General features: G+C 44.1%; 1 protein-coding gene across 1 annotated transcript; it reads right to left on the reverse strand.

Annotated features, from left to right (window-relative positions):
- Window positions 1-8530: 8530 nt before the first annotated feature.
- On the reverse strand, window positions 8531-19179 carry LRRC32 (leucine rich repeat containing 32). Its single transcript, XM_010019370.1, has 3 exons — window positions 18878-19179; window positions 15179-15272; window positions 8531-10471 (listed from the first exon to the last, which is right to left on the reverse strand). Exons 2-3 carry the CDS (start codon window positions 15266-15268, stop codon window positions 8531-8533), a joined length of 2031 nt encoding a protein of 676 aa, XP_010017672.1. The 5' UTR covers window positions 15269-15272; window positions 18878-19179.
- Window positions 19180-22390: the final 3211 nt, after the last annotated feature.

The following is a 22390-nucleotide window of genomic DNA, read 5'->3' on the forward strand; positions in this document are numbered from 1 at the left end:
TTAATAGGGTCCACCTAGCCCTCCCCTTGGACTGTCAAGGAGGGCACTGCTTGAGGAGCAGGAAATACCCGTCTGGATAGGGAAGAGAATTGAACCCACAGTGTAGGCATGGAGTTATCATGGAAGCAGTATTTTCAGCTAGTTTGTACAGAGCTTTGTCTATCAGCAAGGCTTTGGCAATATCTACCTGCTTAGGAGACTTGGTAGAGGGATGCTCAACATGAGAGACCTGTTGGGGCTTACACAGATATCAATGGTTTTGGGCTGTCTGTGTCATTTCTGGATATGACTGTTAAATGCACAGGGAACTTCAACATCACATATAGTCCTCCACAGACTTTATGCACCAGAATCAGCAGCTGAACAAAGACTGGGAAGATTTAGATTTTGGACTTAAATACCTAGAGTGGAAATTAAAGCACCCAAATCCTTTTCTGGACCTTCACCTCACTGAGCATCGCTCTTCCTAAACACGAAAGGAGCTTGATTTGTGGGTGATGGGTCCAGTTCAGAGATGCAGTAACTTGCCTGATGTCTGTGGTGAAACACAAGGGAGAGATTAGAGGAAACATATGGTCTTGAGTCATGTATATAAGGCAAGAAACATACGTGAAGTCTATAATGAAGAGCTTTTTCCAAGAGGAAGCAACAGTCAATGAATGTGAGGTTTTGAAACTCTTCAATCTACTGCTCATGCCAGGACTTTTTGTTACAACATTTTAAAGTGGAAAGCAGTGGAGTCATGAAACTTGTAAACATTATTGAAAAGCACCAATTAGGATGTAAGTACTCATGATGGAAGGAAGTTGTACAACAAAAAACATTCTTGAATGAAAATCTCACCTCATAGGTCTCTTCTGGAATTTCAAAAGGTTATTGCCACTATTTTATATTCTTCCCGTGTGCCAGCACAACTTGATGTGTTGAAACATGAAAGGATTTACATAGTTTCCACAGCATAATGTTTTCTTTTTAATGTATTTTGTTTTGCTTTGTTTTAGTGATGATTGGGGGGGGGGATGTTATTTAGCATTAGTGGGTTGTAATGTTTCCTCATCTTCTCTAGAACAAAGATAATAAAAGCAAGCTGAATGTCACAATGATTATTTTTATTGTATGAGGTTGTGCTCGATGCAGTAGGAATAACTGAATTCAAACTGAAGCTCTGGCCTTACAAAGGAAACTTTTCCCAACTTCACATTTTTGGAATCTTCATGGAAAGATTTGAAAATATTAATTGCGATTTTGAGCTATAAAAATGAAACAATAAAAAAGGAAACATTATGTGAAGTCATACTTCCACAATCTGACTAACTCTGCCCACGTCTGGCATCATCAGCCACTTTTGCCATCTCTTTGGACACTTGTGGTGTCAAATCCCTTCCACGGCTTCAGTGTAGGGAGTAGATGCCACACTGTTGTGTGGTATCTCACAATATTGCTCAGAATTTGCTGCTCAGAAGTTTCCCTGCTACTCTATTAGGCATTATTCCTCTTGTTTTGCAGACTGGGAGAATAATTCACATTAGAAGGGGCCTCTGGAGAGTTCCAGTCCAGTTCCTGATCAAAGCGGGGCCAACTTCAGTGTCAGAAGTGGTTGCTCAGGGCCCTGCCCTGATGTGTTTTGAAGATCTCCAAGGATTTCCCAGCATTTGACCTCTCTTGTTATGAAGACCTTTTTCCTTATGTTCAGTCTGAACTTCCCCAGTTGCAACTCTCAGCAGTTGCATCTTGTCCTTTAACTGAATGCTCCCTGGAGGAGCTGATGCAGTCTTCTTTGTAACTGCCCTTCCAGTATTGACAAAAGATTTTCCCCCAAGTCTTTCCTTTCTCCAGCCTGAACAAGCTGAGCTTCCTCCATCTCTTTCTCAGATATCACATAGTCCAGCCCCTTGACCATCCTGGTGGCCTCTGCTGGACCCCAGTTTGTCAGTCTCTCTCTTGCACTGGGAGGCCCACATCTGGCCACAATAACCAGATGTGTTAAATGTGCCAAATAGAGAGGTGTAACAGCATCTCTTGACTTTCTAACTAAGCTTTTGCAACACAACTCAGTATGCAGCTGGATTTTTGTTGTCACTAGGGCAAGATGTTGATTCATGGGCAATTGTCCACCCTCAAGTCCTCTCCTGCAAAGCTACTTCCCAGTCATCCCATCTTATACCACAAGCTTGTTCTGTCCAAGGTGCAGGTCCTTGCTGAATATCATGAAGTTCCTGTTGTACCATTGCTCTGATAAGGAAGGTCTCTCTGAATAGCAGCTCTGCCTCCATCATATCAACCACTGCTCCATTTAGTGTCATCCACAGACATGGTAAAGACTCTGCCCAATAAGCTTAAATACAGAAATGTAGCTTAATGTGGTGTCCAGCCTTCCTTTCCTTTATTTCTGCCCTGTAATGCTGTACTCTCTGCTTCTGATTTCACCCTGACCGTTTCTTCCCCATTTGTCTTCCAAATTCCTGGTTAATCAGTGCTTATTCCCCTCCTGTCCCCACCCCACCTCCTGCCCAGTTTCCTGTCCCAAACCTTCTCATTGGTGTGTTTCCTGCCTCAAAATGGGTTTCTCTGCTTCTCTGGTCTTGAATTCTGGGCCCTGGACTCCGCTCCCCACTTCATTTTCTGGGAAAGTCAGAAACAGTAGTGAGGAATCTCTTCTGTTGTCATCCTCCAGCAGCCTGCTCTAGAGGAAGGTATCCCTGCCCATGGCAGGAGGTTGGAACTGGACCAGCTTTAAGGTCTTTTCCAAACCAAACCAGTCTGTGATCATATGATTCTATGACTGATTCTTCATAACTGTTCTTCATAGCAGCTCTTATTGCTCATGAACTGGAAAATGTGTGTCTTTGATGCAGGAGGCTGCAGGAGGAGGAAATCTGTCAAACTAACTTGGCTCTGCAACGCGACAGAACAGTCACGATCAATAGCTTGGGAGACAACTGACTTTCCCAGTGTTGCAGGACTGTTCCCTTCTATTTGCCAAAGTTTTGTTTACTATCGTGTTGCATCAGCCTCCCAATGTCTTTGCATGTGAAAAAATGTTTCACAGCCCAATGGGCCCTCCTTGGGAAGTTCTTCTGTGCTTATTCAGTCTCTTTTCCCTCCCATTTCAGTTTTACCCTGTTTCCCTGGTTGCTATATACTTCTGTTTGTCACTTCTCATGAGCTGATGTCCTCCTGTGTTTACATGCATCATGTATTTGCAGGCAGCCAGCATGTCACCTAGCCAAGGTACCCGTGTCTCCCCTGCTCTGCACAGATCAAGTCTGACTGCCTCTCTGCAAAGCTTTTCCCATCCCTCTCTTTTGGATGCTCTTCATTTTCCAGTTACACTTCTTAGGGCGCTGGGGCATCTTTGTCTACAAAAGTTGGACCAGGTGACATTTGAGGTCCCTTCCAACCTGGGATTCTATGATTCTAAGAATCTCAGTTACCCACCATGAAGAGCTGAATTGCACTAAACCCTCTTCCCTACTCCATTTCACTTCTGTCTTTCACTTTTTCTCTCCTTCATTTCTGCTCCTTTATTATCTGTCTCTTAGGCTCTTTTCTCACTTTTCCACTGCAAGAGTTGGGCTGAAGATTCACAGAGCTCCTCTAACCTCTTGTGTTGGGAAGGGGTGAGTAGATATCTATTACTGCCTGTTTCTCTGGAGTATTTTCAGCTCTCCACTGCTTGGAGGGAATTACATCAACACCTTGTCCTTTTCCCATTGCTCACCCTGAGTTCTCTCTACTTCTCTCACCCACTTTTCCTCTTGTTTCTCAGCAAAATCTATTTGGACACAGACCAACCCATGACCCATGAGATCATGATCTGCTCTGACTGTGGAGTTGCAGCCTTGTCAGAAAGCTGCAGACCATAGACTTAATTTTTGTTCTTCCCTTATGGATGATTTTCCTCTTTCACTCAAATTAAGCCACAACAGCAGGTGAATAATTGCTCTGTGAGAGAGGACATATTCAAATTTGTCCTTCTGAGGGCAGACTACAGGGCAGAGGAGGTGTTGGTGGGTAGCTTTGCTGTATTGCAGCTCTTCAGATGCTCAACCCAGCTCTGACAGAGCAGAAAACTGTCATTTGAAAGCAGTAACTGAAACAATTATACGTACCTCTAGACAGTCTCAGTTTTTTCTGGAGCTTGTATATGACATACTACAGAGCTGTGGTTTTGAGAGATGGACTCAGTTTTCAGGAAAATCAGGCTTGTTTCAGGATTGGAGAGATGCAGGCTGGAGATTTGGGCATCTGAAATAAACCACTGATTGCTTTTGAAAATCTTGCTCTAATTCGTTCACATGGACAGGCATGAAATAGGAATCCACATGCACCAGCACAACAGGCTGTTTGTTATTACAGAAGATCATATAGTACAGGCTGTTCTAATTTAAGCTAAGCAAAGTTAATCCTGAAATGGTGTATTTCTTACCCGAGCCTGCATGCATCTGTGCCTTTGCACGTGTGTGCACAAATCATAGAATGCCAGACTGGTTTGTGTTGGAAGGGACCTTAAAGCTCATCCAGTTCCAACCTTCCACTAGAGCAGGTTTCTTCAAGCCCCTGTGTCCAACCTGGCCTTGAATACTGCCAGGGATGGGGCAGCCACAGCTTCTCTGGGCACCCTGTGCCAGTACCTCGACACTATCATAGTGAATTTTTTCCTCGTATCTAATCTAGATCTTCTAAATGAATAGGCAATTGCTTATGGAAAATAATATGACCAGAGGATACTTTACCATACAAGGTAAGGCATGTTTTTCTCTTTTGTGAAGATACAGGGGTTCCAGGTTGTGGTTTTGGTTTGTTTCTCCACAGTCAAGTAAGAAGGTACTGAATGCCATAGGGAATAGGTGGGAACAGGAAAACAAATGCTCTGGGCTCCCAGAATATTAGGAGACACTTACTGGGATTTATACCAAGCCAGTTCAGGGCTGAGCAGGGGCCCTGCAGAGAGGTCTGTACCCAGAGGCTCTGGTACTCTGCTAGGCTATTGTTTTGTCTTGGTTTTGCAGGAAAAGCCAACGCCTCTGGAAACTGAGACTTGACTTTCCGTGGATGGCACAACATGAATCATGACTTGCTGTAGTTTTAGAAACACTCTCCAAGTGTTCCTAATGCTTCCAGTACTTATATCTACCTGATTCCACTACAGTCCCTAATGAAGAATCCCTCCCCAAAATCCTTATAGGCCCCCTTCAGACACTGGAAGCTGCTCTGAGGTCTCCACGCAGCTTCTCTTCTCCAGGTTGAACAGCCCCAACTTTTTAAGCCTGTCTCCATACGGGAGGTGCTCCAGTCCTCTTATCATCCTCGTGGCCTCCTCTGGACTTGCTCCAACAGCTCCATGTCCTTTTTATGTTGAGGACACCAGAACTGGACACCATACTCCAAGTGAGGTCTCACGAGAGCAGAGTAGAGGGGCAGGATCACCTCCTTCGACCTCCTGGTCACACTGCTTTTGATACAGCCCAGGATACGGTTGGTTTCTGGGCTCAAGCGCACACTGAAGCCGGCTCATGTCAAGCTTCTCATCAATCACCACCCCCAAGTCCTTCTCCTCAGGGCTGCTCTGAATCTCTTCTCCGCCCAGCCTGTAGCTGTGCCTGGGGTTGTGCCGACCCAGGTGTAGGACCTTGCACTTGGCTTGGTTAAACTTCATAAGGTTGGCATCTGCCCACCTCACAAGCGTGTCCAGGTCCCTTTGGATCCCATCCCCTGTTATGCTACTAACAAATCTGAATGAGCCATGCTGTACTTTACTCCTGAGGTTTATTCCTCGAGAAAGCTGTTTCTGCTCCCAGGGAAGTCAATGGAAGTCTAATTAGTCCCAGATGTTCAGTAATAACAAGCACTTCCTTTTGGCAGAGCCAAACAAAAGCAGTGTTAAAACTGTTAATTAAATGGGTTTGGCTCTGTCATCAGTTTATTAACTAATTCCAGTCATGGCAGCCAAGCTAATACTCAGAAGAAGATATAATCTTGCCATGCTTGACACAAAAGTGAACTCAGTGTGTGGCTAAATTAGCCCATGTCTGGGCACACAGCTCAGCTTGCTTCCACACTAAAGGAAAAGCTCACCAGCTTCAGCATCAGGCTTCCAACTAATCCATGGGATTGCTGCTTGTGCAGACTTTCTCCTACAAGAATAAGAGCTCAAGACAACAGGTAACGCAGGGTTTTTGTAGATATTAGATTGGGCCCTATTGCTGCTGATTGTTTCTGCAAATGCTTCCTTACATCTTCAGTAAATCTCCCTGTTCTCTGTTGGTTGTATTCAAAGAGAGAGACTTGGAGATATGTTCTCTAAGGGAGACTTATCTCCATGTTCCAGTATTTAAAGGGTAGCTGCAAAGAAGATGAAGACTCCCTTTTTGCAAGGAGTCGTATGGAAAAGACAAGGGGTGATGAGTACAAGTTACTCCTGGGGAGATTCCAGTTGGACACAAGAGGAGAAATTCGTCACACTGAGAACAATCAGTCACTGGAATAATATCCCCAGGGAAGTGGTGGATTTCCAAATATTGGACAGCGCTAAGATTCATCTGGACAGGGTGCTGGTCCATCTAGTCTAGGTCATGCTTTGCCTGGAGAGGTTGGACCAGATTATCCTTGAGGTCCTTTCACCTGGGATTCAATGATTCTGTTCTATGTTTCTATGATTAAGATATGGAGCAGCTGTTCTTACTTCAGGACAAGATGTTAAATGTCCAAGGTGGAGTCTGAACACCACAGAAAAATAGGAAGACATAGCTTTTCATCTGTGGAGCGTTCCAAGCTGGTGCTTTAATATATTCACAACTCTGTGCTTTCTACAAAATTCAAAGGTGTTTTTATTGTACAAAATTCCACAGTGAAAACTGCAGGCCAGTTTCTTACACAACTGCTTTAAAAATAGAATTATACACCTTTTTGTAGTGTTAATTTTGACATTCACTAGCTGGAAGAAACAGAAATGGAGCAGCAATTGGACTCTGAGTTATTTACCTGGACAGGTTTTGGTTTGACCTCTATTTCTCCTATGTGCCTTAATGTAGAGTTCCTGGCATTAACAGAAAACCTGATATAGCTCCTTTCGAAGCCACTGAACCCTGTTAATAGGTCAGGCTCACACTGCTGGTGAGCTTTATTTATCACTTCAAAAGGGTGAATTTGCTGTCAAAGTAAGGGACATAATATATGTCAGTGTCAGCTTTTAGCAATGTAACAGGTTGGCCGATGTTAAAATCATCACAGAATGAGGGTCTACATAACTTTTCTTGCAGCCAGTCCTCCAGACCATAATATCATTTTCGGGAAAGACAGTAGACATTTGATCTGAATAATGGCCCAGGAATAGGTTCCCTGTGTGTTGTTTCACACTTCTTTACTGTTTAACCTCCTGTGACCTTTAAAAATAGATATGTTATTCTTTTGCATTGAAATACAACTGTATGCAGTGAGTTCCCAATGCTTTCCTTAGAAATATAAACATTTCAGTCCAATGGTAGCTGATTGAAATTCATTCTCCAAGGTTTTCCTTTTAAAAAGCCTTCACCCCAGAGATGAATTTCTTCACATTAAACCCAGTTAAATATGTATTGCACACGAGGGGCAAATTTCTCCTCTTTGAGTTGAACTGTGGACCTGTGACCTTCTGAGCAGATCTGGATAATGTAGAGAGCAGCTGTTTCATGCCTGAGATTTCTCTTAACATCCCTCGTGGGTATTAAGTGCCAAGACTAATTGACCTCATCTGCCTCTTACGTCTTGCCCCAGTGGCTGGAGCAACATGCTACAAGCAAAGGGAGGTATCTGAAGAGATTCTTACCACCAAGGTCTTTGGTTCCCATGGTCAGCCATGTGTTTTCTAAACGGCAGCCATAAACACAACAGACACAAGCTGTTATTTCCTTTTTTAGCTAAATTCTCATTGTTTTGGAACTCATAGGAAATCTGCAACCAACTTCAGGGAAAAATTGTTTTGGCCCACCCTGGCAAAGGTTTCTTTGCTTTCAGTTTAGGAAGGACTAGGAGCTAGGAGAAGGACAAAGCAAAGCTCAGACCCATTCAAAATAGCTTTATCTCAATAACTTTGGGAAGGGCTTTCCTACTCAGCTGACATCAATGATTGTCATAACAAGGTAATTTGGTTACAATGCTCAATTTCCATAAAGTCTTTCTCTGAAGGTGACCTCAAAAAGCATCTCTGAGCTTAATGAAAAGTCTCAAGACCTGACCTTAGAGGGCTTTTCTTTTGGTCTGGTTTAAATTACACATCCCTCAAAACAACAGCAGGACTTTTACAGTGGCCTCTTCTACCACTGAACACTCTTTTAAAGCAGATCTGCTAAAGCATGAAGCAAGTGCAAAACATGGCAAATACTCCTTCCAGTCCCTTCAACCCACAGCACTGTAGTGGCACAGTTGAGGGGCACTTTGAAACCATCTTAAGATCCACAGTTAAAAATCAAAGGTGAGAATTTTACCCTTCATTTCTACACAGCGGCAGTGTAGCACCTGATTTCTTCGGTTTTCAAGGCATTTTGTGTTCCTATGCTTTGAACTGATGGCTGAAGTTTTGCCTGCGGAAGCAGAAGAATGAACCCACGCCAATGATGATCACAGATAAAACCAACACAAATGTTAATATGATAAGGAAGTTGATTTTCTTCAGATCCTCTTTTTCACAGTTTTCTGGTCTAATGTTCCCAATGTGCATTTCTTCCTGGTACCCAAAGTTCTGAGTGTAGTGGCAGGTTAAGTGCTCCACATTTGGGATCTGGACATTTTTGTTCTGGATCATTGATGAAAGCCAGATGTTTCCACAGCAGTTGAGTGGGTTCCCAGTTAGATACAAGTTTTTAAGTGAATTTTCTAATGCTAAAATATTGCTGTTCTGTAATGTACTAAACCTATTGTTCCGTAGGTCCAGTACTTCCAGTGGAGAGTCACTACCCCACTTAGGCAGCCAGTTCAGCTGATTTTCAGAGAGGTTTAAATGTTTAAGGTGACTAAAGCAAGGCAAGTCAATATTTAAATCTATGAGGCTATTGCCATGTAAATACAAATATTCCAGAGACTTTTCCAGTCCTGATAATGCTTTAACTTCTATTTTCAGCCCGGGGTTCATGGAGAGATCCAAGACGACCAGAGAAGTCTTATAGAAAGTGTATGCTGGTAGGATGTTCAGCATGTTGTCAGCTAGGTATAAGTACTGAAGATTAGGAGAGTCAACAAATGACACACAACCACTTTCCTCTCCAGCAAGTCTTTGCTTAGCTAATCCTGAGTACATGCTGCAAAGGCTGATATTATTGCTCTGTAGACTAAGCAGTCTGAGGCTAGGGAGGCTTGAGAAGATATCAAATTGTAGGGTCTGAAGATGGTTGTTTTGAATGTAGAGCTCCTTCAAATTTGACAGTGTGTGAGCATCAAGGAGAAGGTTCTGCAAAGCATTGTAGCTCAAGTCAAGGACAGTTAGGGAGGTCAATGCACTGTCATAAGTTACTGCAAATGCCTGAAGACAGTTTTTACTGAGATTCAGGGTGTGAAGGGACAACATTGATTCAAAGAACTCATCTGGAAAGGATTTTATTTCATTATAACTTAAGTCTAAATATACAAGGTGGGATAAATAAAGAGAACTTTTGTTTCTACTTTGCTTCTGATCAAGAAGATGAAAAGAAGCATCTATCCATTCTTTTTCCATATAGTCCATTTTATTATGAGGGGATTCAGCAGTGAGCTGGATTAAATTCTTTGATAAATTCAGAGTTACCAGCTTATTTACCTGGGGGAAGACTGGGAAGTGAAGCAGTTTGTTTTCACTCAAATCCAAAAATCTTAAGCTATATTCATCATCTGATTTTGTGGTGTGGAAGGTCTCAATGCTATTCCTGCTAAGGTCAAGTATCTCCAGCTGCCTGAGGTTGAAATCAGAGATGCAAGTGATTGAATTCATGGAGAGGTTGAGTTTGGAAAGGTTCACTAGAGTCTCAAAAGCACCTTCTTCTATTTCCATGACGATATTACTCTGAAGATCTATCTCCATAAGACTGGGAGATCCCTGAAACATCTTGTGTGATATCCTTATAATACTGTTTTCTGCCAAGGAGAGATATCGCAGTGCTGGAGCTTGTTTGATGAAATACTCAGCCATCCCATTGTACAGACTGTTGTGGGACAAGTCCAGTATTTCCACCTTGGGTAATAGTCCGATCCCTTCTGTCCCATTCTGAGCAAGCTCATATAAGTGATTGTTGGCTAAGTTTATTTCCAGCAAATTCGTCATGTGTGCAAAGACTCCAGGTGTGATGAAGCTGATCTGGTTAGAGCTTAAATCCAGGCACTGGAGGGAAGTGTAAAATGATAATGGCATTTCAGGGATGCTTTGAATCAGATTTCCAGACAGATCTATTTTGTTTACACTTGGATGGAGGTCACGAGGGATTTGGTGGAGGTCTTTGTTGTGGCAAAATGCCTGTGAGTTTGCCTGCCAGAAAAAGAACAGAGAGAAAAGGGGTTGTCATCTGGTAGATGAAGAACATTTTTGCATGAAATGTAAAGAAAATAACATTCAGCATTGAGGCAGATCCTACTTCTAAAACACTGATAGCATTACTTTCCCTGAGCATTCAGACAGCAAGAACAACAATCCTAATGCTTCTTTGCACTCAATTCATTTTAAAGACATTTCTGACTTACAACAGTCTCTATCTGCATGTGACATCTACTAAATGTTCTCCTTTTTGTACCTTTCTCCCAGGTGCATTTTAGTAGACCCACATGAAGGAGTTTTGCCTTTTTCCATTGCAATCAAGTACAATTTCCTCACTTTTGTTCTGATGTTTTATTTTCTCTCTTTTATCACTGTACTGCATTTTACAAACTCTACTTGCAATAGTAAGTAGTACTTAGAAGAGCTTCACTCTGTTGGCAGAATAGGTCCCAAAGCAAGGAGGTGGCGAAATGTATAAGGACGCTACAGCACAACTACTGTCTCTCTCCTTCTAAGTCACATCCTCAGATATTTGATCATGTCTTCCTGGCACGGATTGCCCAGAAAAGCTGTGGCTGCCCCATCCCTGGCAGTGTTCAAGGCCAGGTTGGACACAGGGGCTTGGAGCAACCTGCTCTAGTGGAAGGTGTCCCTGCGCATGGCAGGGGTTGGGACTGGAGGAGCTATAAGTTCCCTTCCAACCCCAATCATTCTGTGATTCATTCTATGATTCCTTTAGCCATGGCTTAGTTAAGCGATATGTCTTGAACCACATGGGTCATCCAACAACTGAAACATTTCTGATGCGAATCTCCAAACTTTTCCTGCTTTTACCATCCGTGTTTATCCTTTTCCTAAGGCAACAATTCTCTTCTCCTTGTACGAAGAGCATGCACCCATACAAGACACGATACAACATGGAAAAGACAAATTACATAAAGTCAGCTTTTGAGAGAAAAAAGCTGTGATGTGCAGCGAAGGTCATGCCTTTTCAGTCCAATTCTCAGTAGCAGTGTAGCGAGAAGTGTCAAATTCATCTTCTGGCTGCATGCCTGCTTAATTGCAGCTAGGGCTGAATCTGTATCTAGAGCAAAACCTGGAGTGTGTGCTGATAAGCAAACATGAGCATGACCATCCTTGTATAAATGTCAAGCCGTGTTTTGTTATCAAGGAGAACATACAGCAGCGGGAGGAACTGGAATGTGAAAGGCTTAGGCAACGTTTAATTTATTGGAGGAAAACTCTCGTTATGAATGTATTTGGGTGACTGGGTCATGTGCTGTTTGTAGAAAGATCAGAAGGAAAAGAAAGTAAAAAATCTGTTGAATATGAACTTGTGTGGAGCAGCAGAATCCAGATTCCATGACGCACAGTTTTTCAGACATTAAAGAAACATTAAAAGTAAAAAATGCTGAAAACCATTTGCTCCATGTGAACTTTTAGGTGAATGAAGCGGCAGGTCTGTTTAGAAGTGAGGCAATAGTCAGCATTTTGTGAATCCCTTTTGCATCATGTGAGCTTTGGAGACCGCGCAAAAATGTGCCAGAGAAGTGTAAGTGCTCATCCAAGCTCTAGATATACACAGGCTGCTTCGCAGTCCTTCCCACGACACATTTTTCCCCAAAGATCCCAAGTAAATGGCCTGTTAAAGCCTGAACCCCTTCCTATTTTTCCCCTCCAACTCACTCAAATCTCCCCCAGCTAAACAAATCAGAACAAAAGTGAAGGGGATTTTCTGGCTTCTCCCTGACATTATCCCTTTCTTTCAAAGTCACTGTAGAACTACTAATTTTGAGCTAAAATGTTCAGACTTGGGCTGAGTTCCGAGGCCTAAATAACAGAGCAGGAAGTCTCTTCTTGTTTGGTTTATGGAAGAGGGAGAAGCCAGAAGGATACAAAAATCCAGAGTGAAGAAGCAGCAGCTGCTTTGCAGCCTAAGGGAGATGTCAGGTTTCTTCCCACTCTTTTGAGCCAGATCTCAACAAGCACTGAGCACCCTCTGCTCCCTCTGGGCACCCAGCATCTTAGCGAAGTCCTGAGCCAACTCCCATCAGGGCCAGTGGCTGGTTTTCATTGAAGTCAATGTGGGAGAGGTCAGTCTCAGTTCACTATGTATCTTGCAGGATTAGGCTTTTAATCTGCATCCACTGAACCCTCCCAGTGATAAAAGGGAGTGATAAAATCTATACCTCCCACAGTCTGCCATTTGTTCCTATAACATTTTCCCTCCCATACTGTAACTTTCATTCCTTTTCAGTGACTATTTTCATCCTCACTGAATTTCTTATCTAGTCTGTTCTGCACCATCTTTTTCTCCCCCGAGGATCAAATTGCATGAATTTTGTTCTCATTAGCACTAGGAAGAAAAGATGAAGCATTTCTCAGTGGGATGGAGAAAACAGCATCTGTTTGCGTGTATCTCCTCTCCTCCCACCCCATAGCTCAATGGGTTGGCAGCCTGAGGCTGGAATAGAGATTTTTCTGGTCTCACATTCTGACTTCATCATCTCTGACAGTGTTGCCACTGTTTTATTTGAAGTCTGTTGGCAAGAAGTACTGCAGGGTGGGAGCACTTGGTCCCTTTGGTGTCTGATTTCATTCAGTTGCTGACAAAAAGTGACCCAACATAAGTTGAGCATCATTGGGATTCTGACTCCAGTTCTTCGCTGGTCAGCAGTGGATGGAAGTTGTCACCCACCTTAGCAAGAGCTCCAGAAACAAAGCAGCTGGATCCAAGCCTTCACTTGTGTTCTCCTGTACCAATTCATGAGCATTTGAACCAAAGAATTTGGGTTGGAGCCACATGACACTGACTTACATTTGCACAGTGTCCATGCCTATTGTCTAGAAGAGCTGCCCAGCTACACAACCAAACCTTAGCAGTTTGCCCAGATAATACCACGTATTATCTGACCTCTGATAACTGGTTATACATATGTTCTTGCATCACCTCAATGACATAATTTGCTGAAACCCCATCCCTTCTGTAAGTTATTTGAAATCTCCTCCTTTGCCAGTTAACATGATGTAGAAGAAACATCTATCTTTAGGAGGTAAAACTTTTACTAATTGAAGCCCCTCTCCTTGGAAGGCAACATGAGTTAGAAAGAACATCCTGACATTGAAGCTGTGCCTTGTTGTCTTGCAAAGAGGAAGATTATGCAGAAACTTGTATAATCAGTGCAGGGGGCTGGTAGGGACTGTTTATTTCCAAAAATGTCTTCTAGAAGACCTTGGTTCAATGACAGGAGCACCAGCAGTGAGTCAGAGAGGAGCACGGGTTTCTGATTCATGCCTCTTCCATGAGATCTAGGATGAAAGTTTCCATTTCTAAGCCTTTGTTATTCTAAAGGTGTCGCCACAGGGAAAGTACCATGTAAAACAGCAAGGTTGTGATGAAAGTGATGCTGAGAAGTAAGCAGGACTCTCAGTGAACCCATCAGCCTATCCAGTAGCTCCATCTTTCTTTAAACTGTGTTTGGCTTTACATTGGACCAAACAACCAGCAAAGGAAGATGATCAACATCGACATCAGTGATGCTGAGCTGTTAATTTATACCAGATGAGCATCCCAAGCCTTGACTGCAGCATGTTTGCTCTTGAGGCTGAATTTGTCCCAGCATAGTTGCGTAGAGTCTTGGGTTGTGTGCTTGATAAAAGCAATTTAGAGTGCAGTGGTGGAAACAAGCATGTGTTTACTTCTCAGCAATCAGCCTGATCTGTGACCCATCAAGGAATGGGATGGGATAGATTTGCTTGGATTATTGTGCCATGTAACTATGATACACGAGACCCAAGCTGTCATGTTTACAGTCGCTTCATCAGTCTTCCCTCCGCAGGCAATGAATTGAGCTACCCACCTTCCCAAGATCTTTTTATATATACTAGGTCTTAATTTCTCTGGAATTCAGGAAGTGCAGCAGTATGGCAGGGTGGGCAGGAATGGAATGAGTCCCATAAGGGCGATGTGTACAGCTAGCAAATTATTTTTTTTTCCTATTTTGGAAATTGTTGAGGATTTGTGCTGAACAGCTTCAACATTCAGGAAAAAAAATAAGAAGATAAGTATTTTTAAATGGCCTGTTACAGTCAGAAGCACTTGGATGGGGAAGGGAGAAAGTTCAGCTGTGAATAACATTTATAATATACCAGGTGCTTGCAAAACATCAAGGAGGAAAAGGCTTTGTCACTGCTTTTACCTCCAGCAGAAGTCAGGTACAAGTCCCCTAGCAGCAATGCTGCGTCAGGGTAGAGGAGGTCAGTCTCCTGTTATTACAAAAGGGCTAATATAGATGTACTTCACAGAAGATGCTTTATTTAAAGCACAAAGTACTTAGGCCCAATATAAAGGAGTTCGTTTTGTGTCTAGTTGATTTTCTTTGTCTCAGCCACAGAGTCCTTGTACAATCTTGGGGAAATCAGGTCAAACTTCTTTCAACCAGCTCTCCCTTAGAAAAATAAAGAAGATAATGTCCCTTCTTGTCCCCACTCCTTTTACGTGTTGCCACAACAAGGACATGGCCCAAGAACAGCCTGCTGAGCATCCACTACTGCAGCAAAGCCCACCTCTATCACAGAGACCCTGGTCCCTGGAAGGGGGTTCCCTTCTCAGAGACCATAGCTATTTGTGCAGTGCCTGTAACACGAGGGTCTCAACCTCATCCAGGATCCTACAGGGCCTGAGTACAGAGACAGCCTTACCATTTCACAGGGCATCATCCCCTCTGTGGACTGATTGTTAGAGGTTCCTCTGTTCACCACTGCCAGGAAGAAGATGATGTACAGTTTCATGGTTCTGCAGGTAAAAGTAATTCTGGTTAGATTTCTAATGCGACACAGTGCAAGCTGGCAGCAGATCATCATCTAACATGGAGAAGCACACAGTGCAAGAAATTAACCCATCTCTAAGCCTACAGCACTTACAACCTATCTGCACCCCTTTGAGCCTTGTAGGAAAAAGAGAGATTTACATGAGGAAGGTCCAAGGCATTTCATGGCATTGCCCCATTGTGATTTGAGCTGCTACCTCGATGATACCAGGACACCCAATGAAGTCCAGATGCTCAAGCTGGGCAGTGCATCTGGCATCATGGAGAACCACTGCAAACCCAGTTACCTTCACTCTCCCCATAGAGGCAGCTCAGGTACTTTGAACTGGGCTGGAGATTCGGGGTGCCAAGTCCTGAGCAAACGAGTGACACTTGGAAACAACACACACTAGGAACAGTTTACATTTCCGTCCACATTTTCCACTCCTCTCATCCTGGAGTGTCAAAAAGATTTTACACTATCATCCAGATTTGTTGAGCTAATATAAACAGCTTAAAGAATGGACTGAGAACTTTTTGTCCAAATGTTAGTTTTCCATTCTATACATCCCAGGTGTGGGCAGGCTTTTAAATACATTTGAAAGCAGATGCCTTACAAGGAGTCAGATATAAAATGGAATGGATTTGTGCGAAGTGAAGGATTCATCAGAGTTTAACTGGAAAACAATCCAGAAAAGAGCATAGGAAAAACTGCAAAAGGAGCAAAAATACTGGGAAGACTGTCACCAGGCTATGGGAGAAAAATGTAAATGTCCTTAAAATGCCTTGCTTCTAGATGGACACTAATGAAGTGTCTGGCTGTGGTCACCACTGATGTGAGCTCCAGATATCACTTCTTCATGACAGCCTCTGTTGCAAACATGCCAAATCTGTCTGTGTTTGTACGGCTTCTTGAGGCAGATCTGAGCTGGTCCTGCCCTCATCCATATCTAGCGAGGCACATGCCAGCTCCCAACTGGAAGCCATGTGGCAGTACATAGCTAGCACTGCTCTCAAGTCTTTCCAGGAGCAAGCCTGCATCTGCAAGCTCCAAAAGCACGCCAATCCCATGTACATGTGCCGCCAAGAACCGGCATCAACGTACCGTTACTCAGCAGCTACCACCCACAGAGCATCAGGAGGCTGGAAACAAAAGAGATGGGATCATTCCCAGCTGGTGGAGATCCCTCCGCTTAGTCACTGTCTGAGGGATGCAGCTGATGGCCACGCTTCCACGCGGTAACTGCGATTGCTGGACAGTAGTGCCAACAGGTTCACTACAGAAACCTGCCTGGTTCCTCCACTTCCCAACCAGAGAAAAGGGTTGTGTACTAGGAAGAGAGAAACTGGGGAGGCTTAGACCTCAGCTACTCTATTTTCAGATTGCACGTTCATAGGATTATAGAATCCCAGGCTGGTTTGTGTTGAAGGAACCTTAAAGCTCTTCCAGTTCCAACCCCTGCCCCGGGCCGGGACACCTTCCACTAGAGCAGGTTGCTCCAAGCCCCTGTGTCCAACCTGGCCTTGAACACTGCCAGGGATGGGGCAGCCACAGCTTCTCTGGGCACCCTGTGCCAGCGCCTCAGCACCCTCCCAGGGAAGAGCTTCTGCCTCAGAGCCCATCTCAGTCTCCCCTCTGGCAGGTTCAAGCCGTTCCCCTTGTCCTGTCCCTCCATCCCTTGTCCAAAGCCCCTCTCCAGGTTTCCTGGAGCCCCTTTAGGCCCTGGAGCTGCTCTAAGGTCTCCTCTGAGGTCTTATATTCCTTCCATTTCAATGAAACAACTAGTAACGAATGGTGATCTGGGACCCCAAATGAAAGAGCTTGGAGTTTGTCTTTGGAGCTCAGCAGCAGGATGAGAAGTCATGTTTCATTCTCCTCCTCTAAAAGAGACCAAGAGTGTTCATTCTTGACACTTTTAATTAAAGTTTGTACAATACACTGAAGTCATCCAATAGAAGGAGGAATTGCTGATACCAACACCTATAATGTCTCTGTTGTCCCCCCTCTGTTCCTCATTCCCCAGGGATAGAGGAGTGGTGCCTCCTCTGAGGAGAAAATGAGTGTTTTCATTTGGATATTAGTTTTCTGGAACTGAGATAAAACCCAGACATAACAATGATTACTTGGCTTTATTCAGAGCTCTCAAATGGAAATTGTTTCTCTTTAGATCCAGTTAATTAAGTTAAGGAAATCTCCATGGATATTACACACAACAGGGCACCACTCTCATGGACAACATGTGTCCTATGTGCTCTGTGATGTCTTCTCTTGCCACACTGCCAGTGCAAAAAATGGTCCTTTTGCTCCTTAAATAATAAACTTGACACAATGCAGGGTCTTGACATGCTTTGAAATTTCCTAAACAGTAAGTTTATAAATATATTGGGAAATGGATGTATTTAAACACACAAATGTGATTTAATGGCTTGCTGTGTAAAACAGATCTGTAGTAAGCAAGGATGCTGTGCCTCAGGGTGCTTCTAAGGTGGGTCTCACACCCTGAAGCACTAGGATGTGGTGGTCTCATCCAACATGAGACCACATGGACCCCATCCAGAGGAGGGTAAAGCTGTTCCTCATCATACAGCGAATGGAGATTCCCTTCCCAAGGTGTTTTCTAGTTCAGCTGTCCAGCTGAGGAGCTTTTCCTGCCTAGCTTTTCTCTGTACAGCCTTCACCCCCCCCCTCCCAGCAACACCTATCACAACACAGCAGCACATTCCCCTCCTCTCTGTCCCGTCTCACCCCTCCCAGTGCAGAGCTCAGGGCTCACAGGACCCCCATTGTGCTGGTGTCAGAGAGCATCACCACTAACCCCTGCCTGCTGGCGCTGGCACCGATGTCTCTAACCACAGCTTACAAAAACAATCCAGGAGCAGCAGTAGCAGCAACTCACCCTAAAAGAGCTTTTATTGCTCTGAGGCTTTCCCAGCTTCGTGCTTGGTGCCAGTTTGCTCCCACTGGCAGCTGTGATAAAAATCCCAGCATACCTCAGAGCAGGATTGAGCTCTGAACCCCATTCAATGTCACAGCTTTCCATCCCAGTACTTTAAAATCACCCATCCCCATCCCCATCCTCAGCTGAAAAATATAGGTGATTTCAGTGAATAACACCCCTGAGGAGCCTTATTAAATGGGTCAAATAATTTAGCATCTAGAAAAAGAATAGTACCCAAACCACATCAGCGTATCCACTTAACAGATATGAGGGCAAAGCAGAGAAGATCAGTGATTTGCCCTGAAGATACATTGGAAACAATGGAATAATCAGGGTTGAATCCCAGTTTTCCTAGTTCCCACTCCAGAACAATATTTGCTTCCATCTCTATTATAATATTAACCCTGAAACCACTTCATAGATGTTGCTCGTAGCTAACATCAGCAGCACTTTCTAAATTTCCCCCAAAGGTAATTTTTATTACTGTTTAGACAATTAACAGAGACATTGTCCTGTGCCAAAAAGAGGTTAAATACACGAGAATACACCAAACACAAACCAAACTCCCCAGGGTCTGATCCTTTTTCACACTAGACTCTTTGCTGCTGAGTTGGAGCCTTCAGGGTTAAAAAGAGTGAGTATTTCATGTTTACCTTGTTTCAAGGGTTCCCCGCTTCCCCAAACACTGCTTATCATGTCTTTAAAACGCATATCCAGCTCTTCAAAACCGGTTCAGTCCTGGTACCGATGAAGTTGTGGGTCAGCTTCATGTTCACCCATTCAGGATGCCAAAAGGCTCCCTTTTAACTTCAGAACGAAGGCAATTTCAGGGAAATAACCTTATTTGGGACGGTGTCTGCTTTAAATTATGTTGCTTGTCTTCCTCCGCACTCCTCTCCAGGCTCTTGCTGGGTCCTAGCCACCGCTGTGCTCCGGATGGAGTCAGCTACTGTGTGACATCCTGAAGCCCTGTGCTTGGGGCAGGCGTTGAGAAACAGGGGTTTTTCTGCCAGGGAAACTTGTCAGGATGGGGCCACGGGGAATAAGTGACTTATCATTGCCGATGCCATTGTTTAGCTGCATGCGTGGTGCAAGGCAGGGTGTTTACTTTAGGGGTTTGTGTCTGCGAGTTGCATTCCGGGAGGGTTGCAGCCTCCTCACCCTGTACCTAAATCCCTCTCTGCATCTTTAGGAAAACAGCACTGGAGGATTGAAAGTTTAAGATTCAGGGATGATAAATACAAAGGCCAGAAATCTGAAAACCTGTCCTGGAGAAAATAACTCATTCTGTTTGCAGTGATCCCACTTATCAGACTGTGATAGCAGCCTGCGGGCAGGACAATGTAGTGCCAGCTACAATGCACCTGAATTGGTGGGTTTTCATGGCACAAGCGAGGAATTAGGGACCTTGGTAAAAGCAGAAGGGTCTGAAAATCACGAGTTGCTGAATTTTTGGCAGCGAGTACGTAGTGCTGAATCTACCAGACCTACAAGGAAAAATTCCCATTGTGAAAGGGGTGCTTTTGCCATGCAGAAGGTGATTCCGGATTGCCTGGGAGTTCAGCTTTTTATTTATTATTTTGTGCTGCCCTCTAGGGCTGGAGCAGCTGTCTAATTGCTGGTTTCCCCACTTCCTTTTCCTAATTAATCCCGCTTCCGGAAAACCCACCTTTACATGGATTTCCCCATTGCTTTCTCCGAGACTCACAAGCCTGAACTGCTGCAATGCACTTTTCCCAAGGTTGAAATAGTAAGCCAAAGAGCTGAGCCCTCAGCATCCCTTCTACTTTGCCTTACACCCTGAAATGAGAGGCATAAATGCTATGAAGAAGTGGTGGTATGTGTGCAGGCGTGATTAGGTGCAATGGATAGAAAAATCCATGTTTAACTCTCAGAAGAACAGTCTGCCAGTGAGATTAATGCAAGTCTGGACACATTCCCCTTGGCTGGGCTCTCATCAGACTAGTTTTGATCACCTTCCCCCAAGTACATCACGTCTTGAGCTGGTTTTCCCCTTCATCCCTTTGGCATGCTCCCTAGAGTCAAGCCCTCCATCTGCAACCCTTTGGGTTACCTTGGGATAAGCAGGAAGCTCACATTGAAGCTGGGGACTGGTGCTGGTGTCCAGAGGTTTACATGCCTTTTGGATGCTCTGGGTTTACAGTTCACCTCGTCAGCAGTGTGCAATAGCACTTGCAACACACAGACACTTTTGCAAGGAAAACCTCAAATATTTGAGGTCTTCAAGAAAACAAAAATACATATATATATATATATGAAAGGATATTTTGATTTGATTTGGAGATGGAATACAAATATCATGCCTGTAATGAAGAGTGGCGAGTGCTCTGCATGATGGCAGTTTCACATATTTCTACACCTGGATGTTCAGAGGACTTTGGGTAAAAATAGCAGGGTTTTTGTTAGTTGTGCTTTTTAAAGCCAGCTCTGTTCCTCAAGCTGTTCCACTGAGTGGCCAAGCAGCTGTGCCAGTTGAACTGTGAAGAAGAGCCTGGACAGAAACAAATGCCAAAGCAGAAGGGAAGGGCATGCACTGATTCTGCTGCTCAGGACTTTTCTTCATTAAAGCCATAGCCTTAGAGGACACTGGGAAAGATCAGCACTGTCCGTATCATCTTTGCCCTTTCCTAAAGGGGATCTGCCAGCAAATAGTTCCAAAGACCCTGAAGCATTTGGCTGACTTCCCGTTTTCATGATTTGGGCTACCCAGCAGTTTACACCTTAAAGTGCTGTTGAAACATCAGCATAAGTGTCTGTGCTTGGGTCACCTCTATCAGACAAGATTGGGTCACCTCCATTGGGCAGACTGGAGAACCAAGGTCTTTTGCCCACCTGCACAGAATAGCAAGGGCTGTCCCACCCCATTGATGCCAAAGAGTTTGTGCCTGCAGCTCTGTGAAATCAGGCCCTTCCTGATTTTCCTGTGGTCTCTTGAGCAATTACTGCCTGTTTGGTTTCTGGATTCCACCCCACACCACCCAAAGCCAGGGGTACCTCATCAGACCTCTGTTCTCCTCCAAACCCTGTTCCCTGAATGGCCAAGAGCAAAGAGCAACAGCAAATCCCAGCCTCTGGCTCTCATGAGCCAGTCTGTAATCGGCTGCAGGTTCCCAAGGGTTTTGGATAAACAAGAGCATGTCTTGACGATCATGTGTCTTGAACCTCCAGACCTTTTGGAGTCTGTCCATCCCTAACACTGCTGCTTTCTAAGGCACTGCTTTTGGGTTGAGTCCTGTGTTGAGCAGTATGAATCAAACTCTCCAGAGAAGTAAACAAGACAAGCTCCTGCCTTAGAAAGTGGGTCTGAACTGCAAGGGCAGGAGTGGGACAACTGGAATAGCTCCCTGGTGATTCATCCCACCAGGGACCTGGAGACAGAATTCATATTAAACAGTAAATAGCCCATGCCATCCTCAGCCACAGCCTTTGAGAAGGAGGTGCAGCTCCAGCTCCTGAGACCCTTAGTATCACCAGGAGCTGCTTCTGGTTTGTGTTGCTCATGTCATCTGCACTGTGTTTGGTCTCATGGGCAGATGTGACCTCCTGCATCTCTGGTGTCAAGCCCATACATCAAAATAAGGACTCCTACATCTCCTGTAATACCAGCATGACTTTTCTCCTGGTTTTTGAAGCTTCTGCCTTCCTTCCTTCTCTCTCCATCCTCTCTCGATGTGTACCTCTATCAGGTGCTCAACATTTCCCTCACTAAATATTAACATTATTGAACACACCGGGTTAGGCAGTTCCCTGACTTCATTCACCTTTTGTTCTACTCCTCTCTCCAGGAGAGAAAATGTAAATGAATGAGAACTGTATGAATGCCACCAGCCTGGTGACTTTGTGAGCGAGGACTGGGCAAAGGGACAGCAGCAGATGGGGAAATGAAAACACTTCCATCAACAAAAAGTGACATGTACTGGCATTTGCAGATTAAACTGTCTGAACATGAAATATTCTCCCTAGAAAACAAAATTCCTGGAGAAACTCAAAACCAGGAACCAAACCAGAATCTTTTCTCACCAACTTTAATCTAAGTGCAGCAAAAAGAGAGAAAAAAAAGCTTTTCATTCAGTAATATTTCTTTTATTGACAGTGGAGTCAAGTGATTGAGAAAAGGTGTACTCAATTTATATGATCCAATAGGA

The sequence above is a fragment of the Nestor notabilis genome, unplaced genomic scaffold, assembly GCF_000696875.1.
Source record: "Nestor notabilis isolate BGI_N333 unplaced genomic scaffold, ASM69687v1 scaffold1878, whole genome shotgun sequence".
Classification (NCBI taxonomy): Eukaryota; Metazoa; Chordata; class Aves; order Psittaciformes; family Psittacidae; genus Nestor; species Nestor notabilis.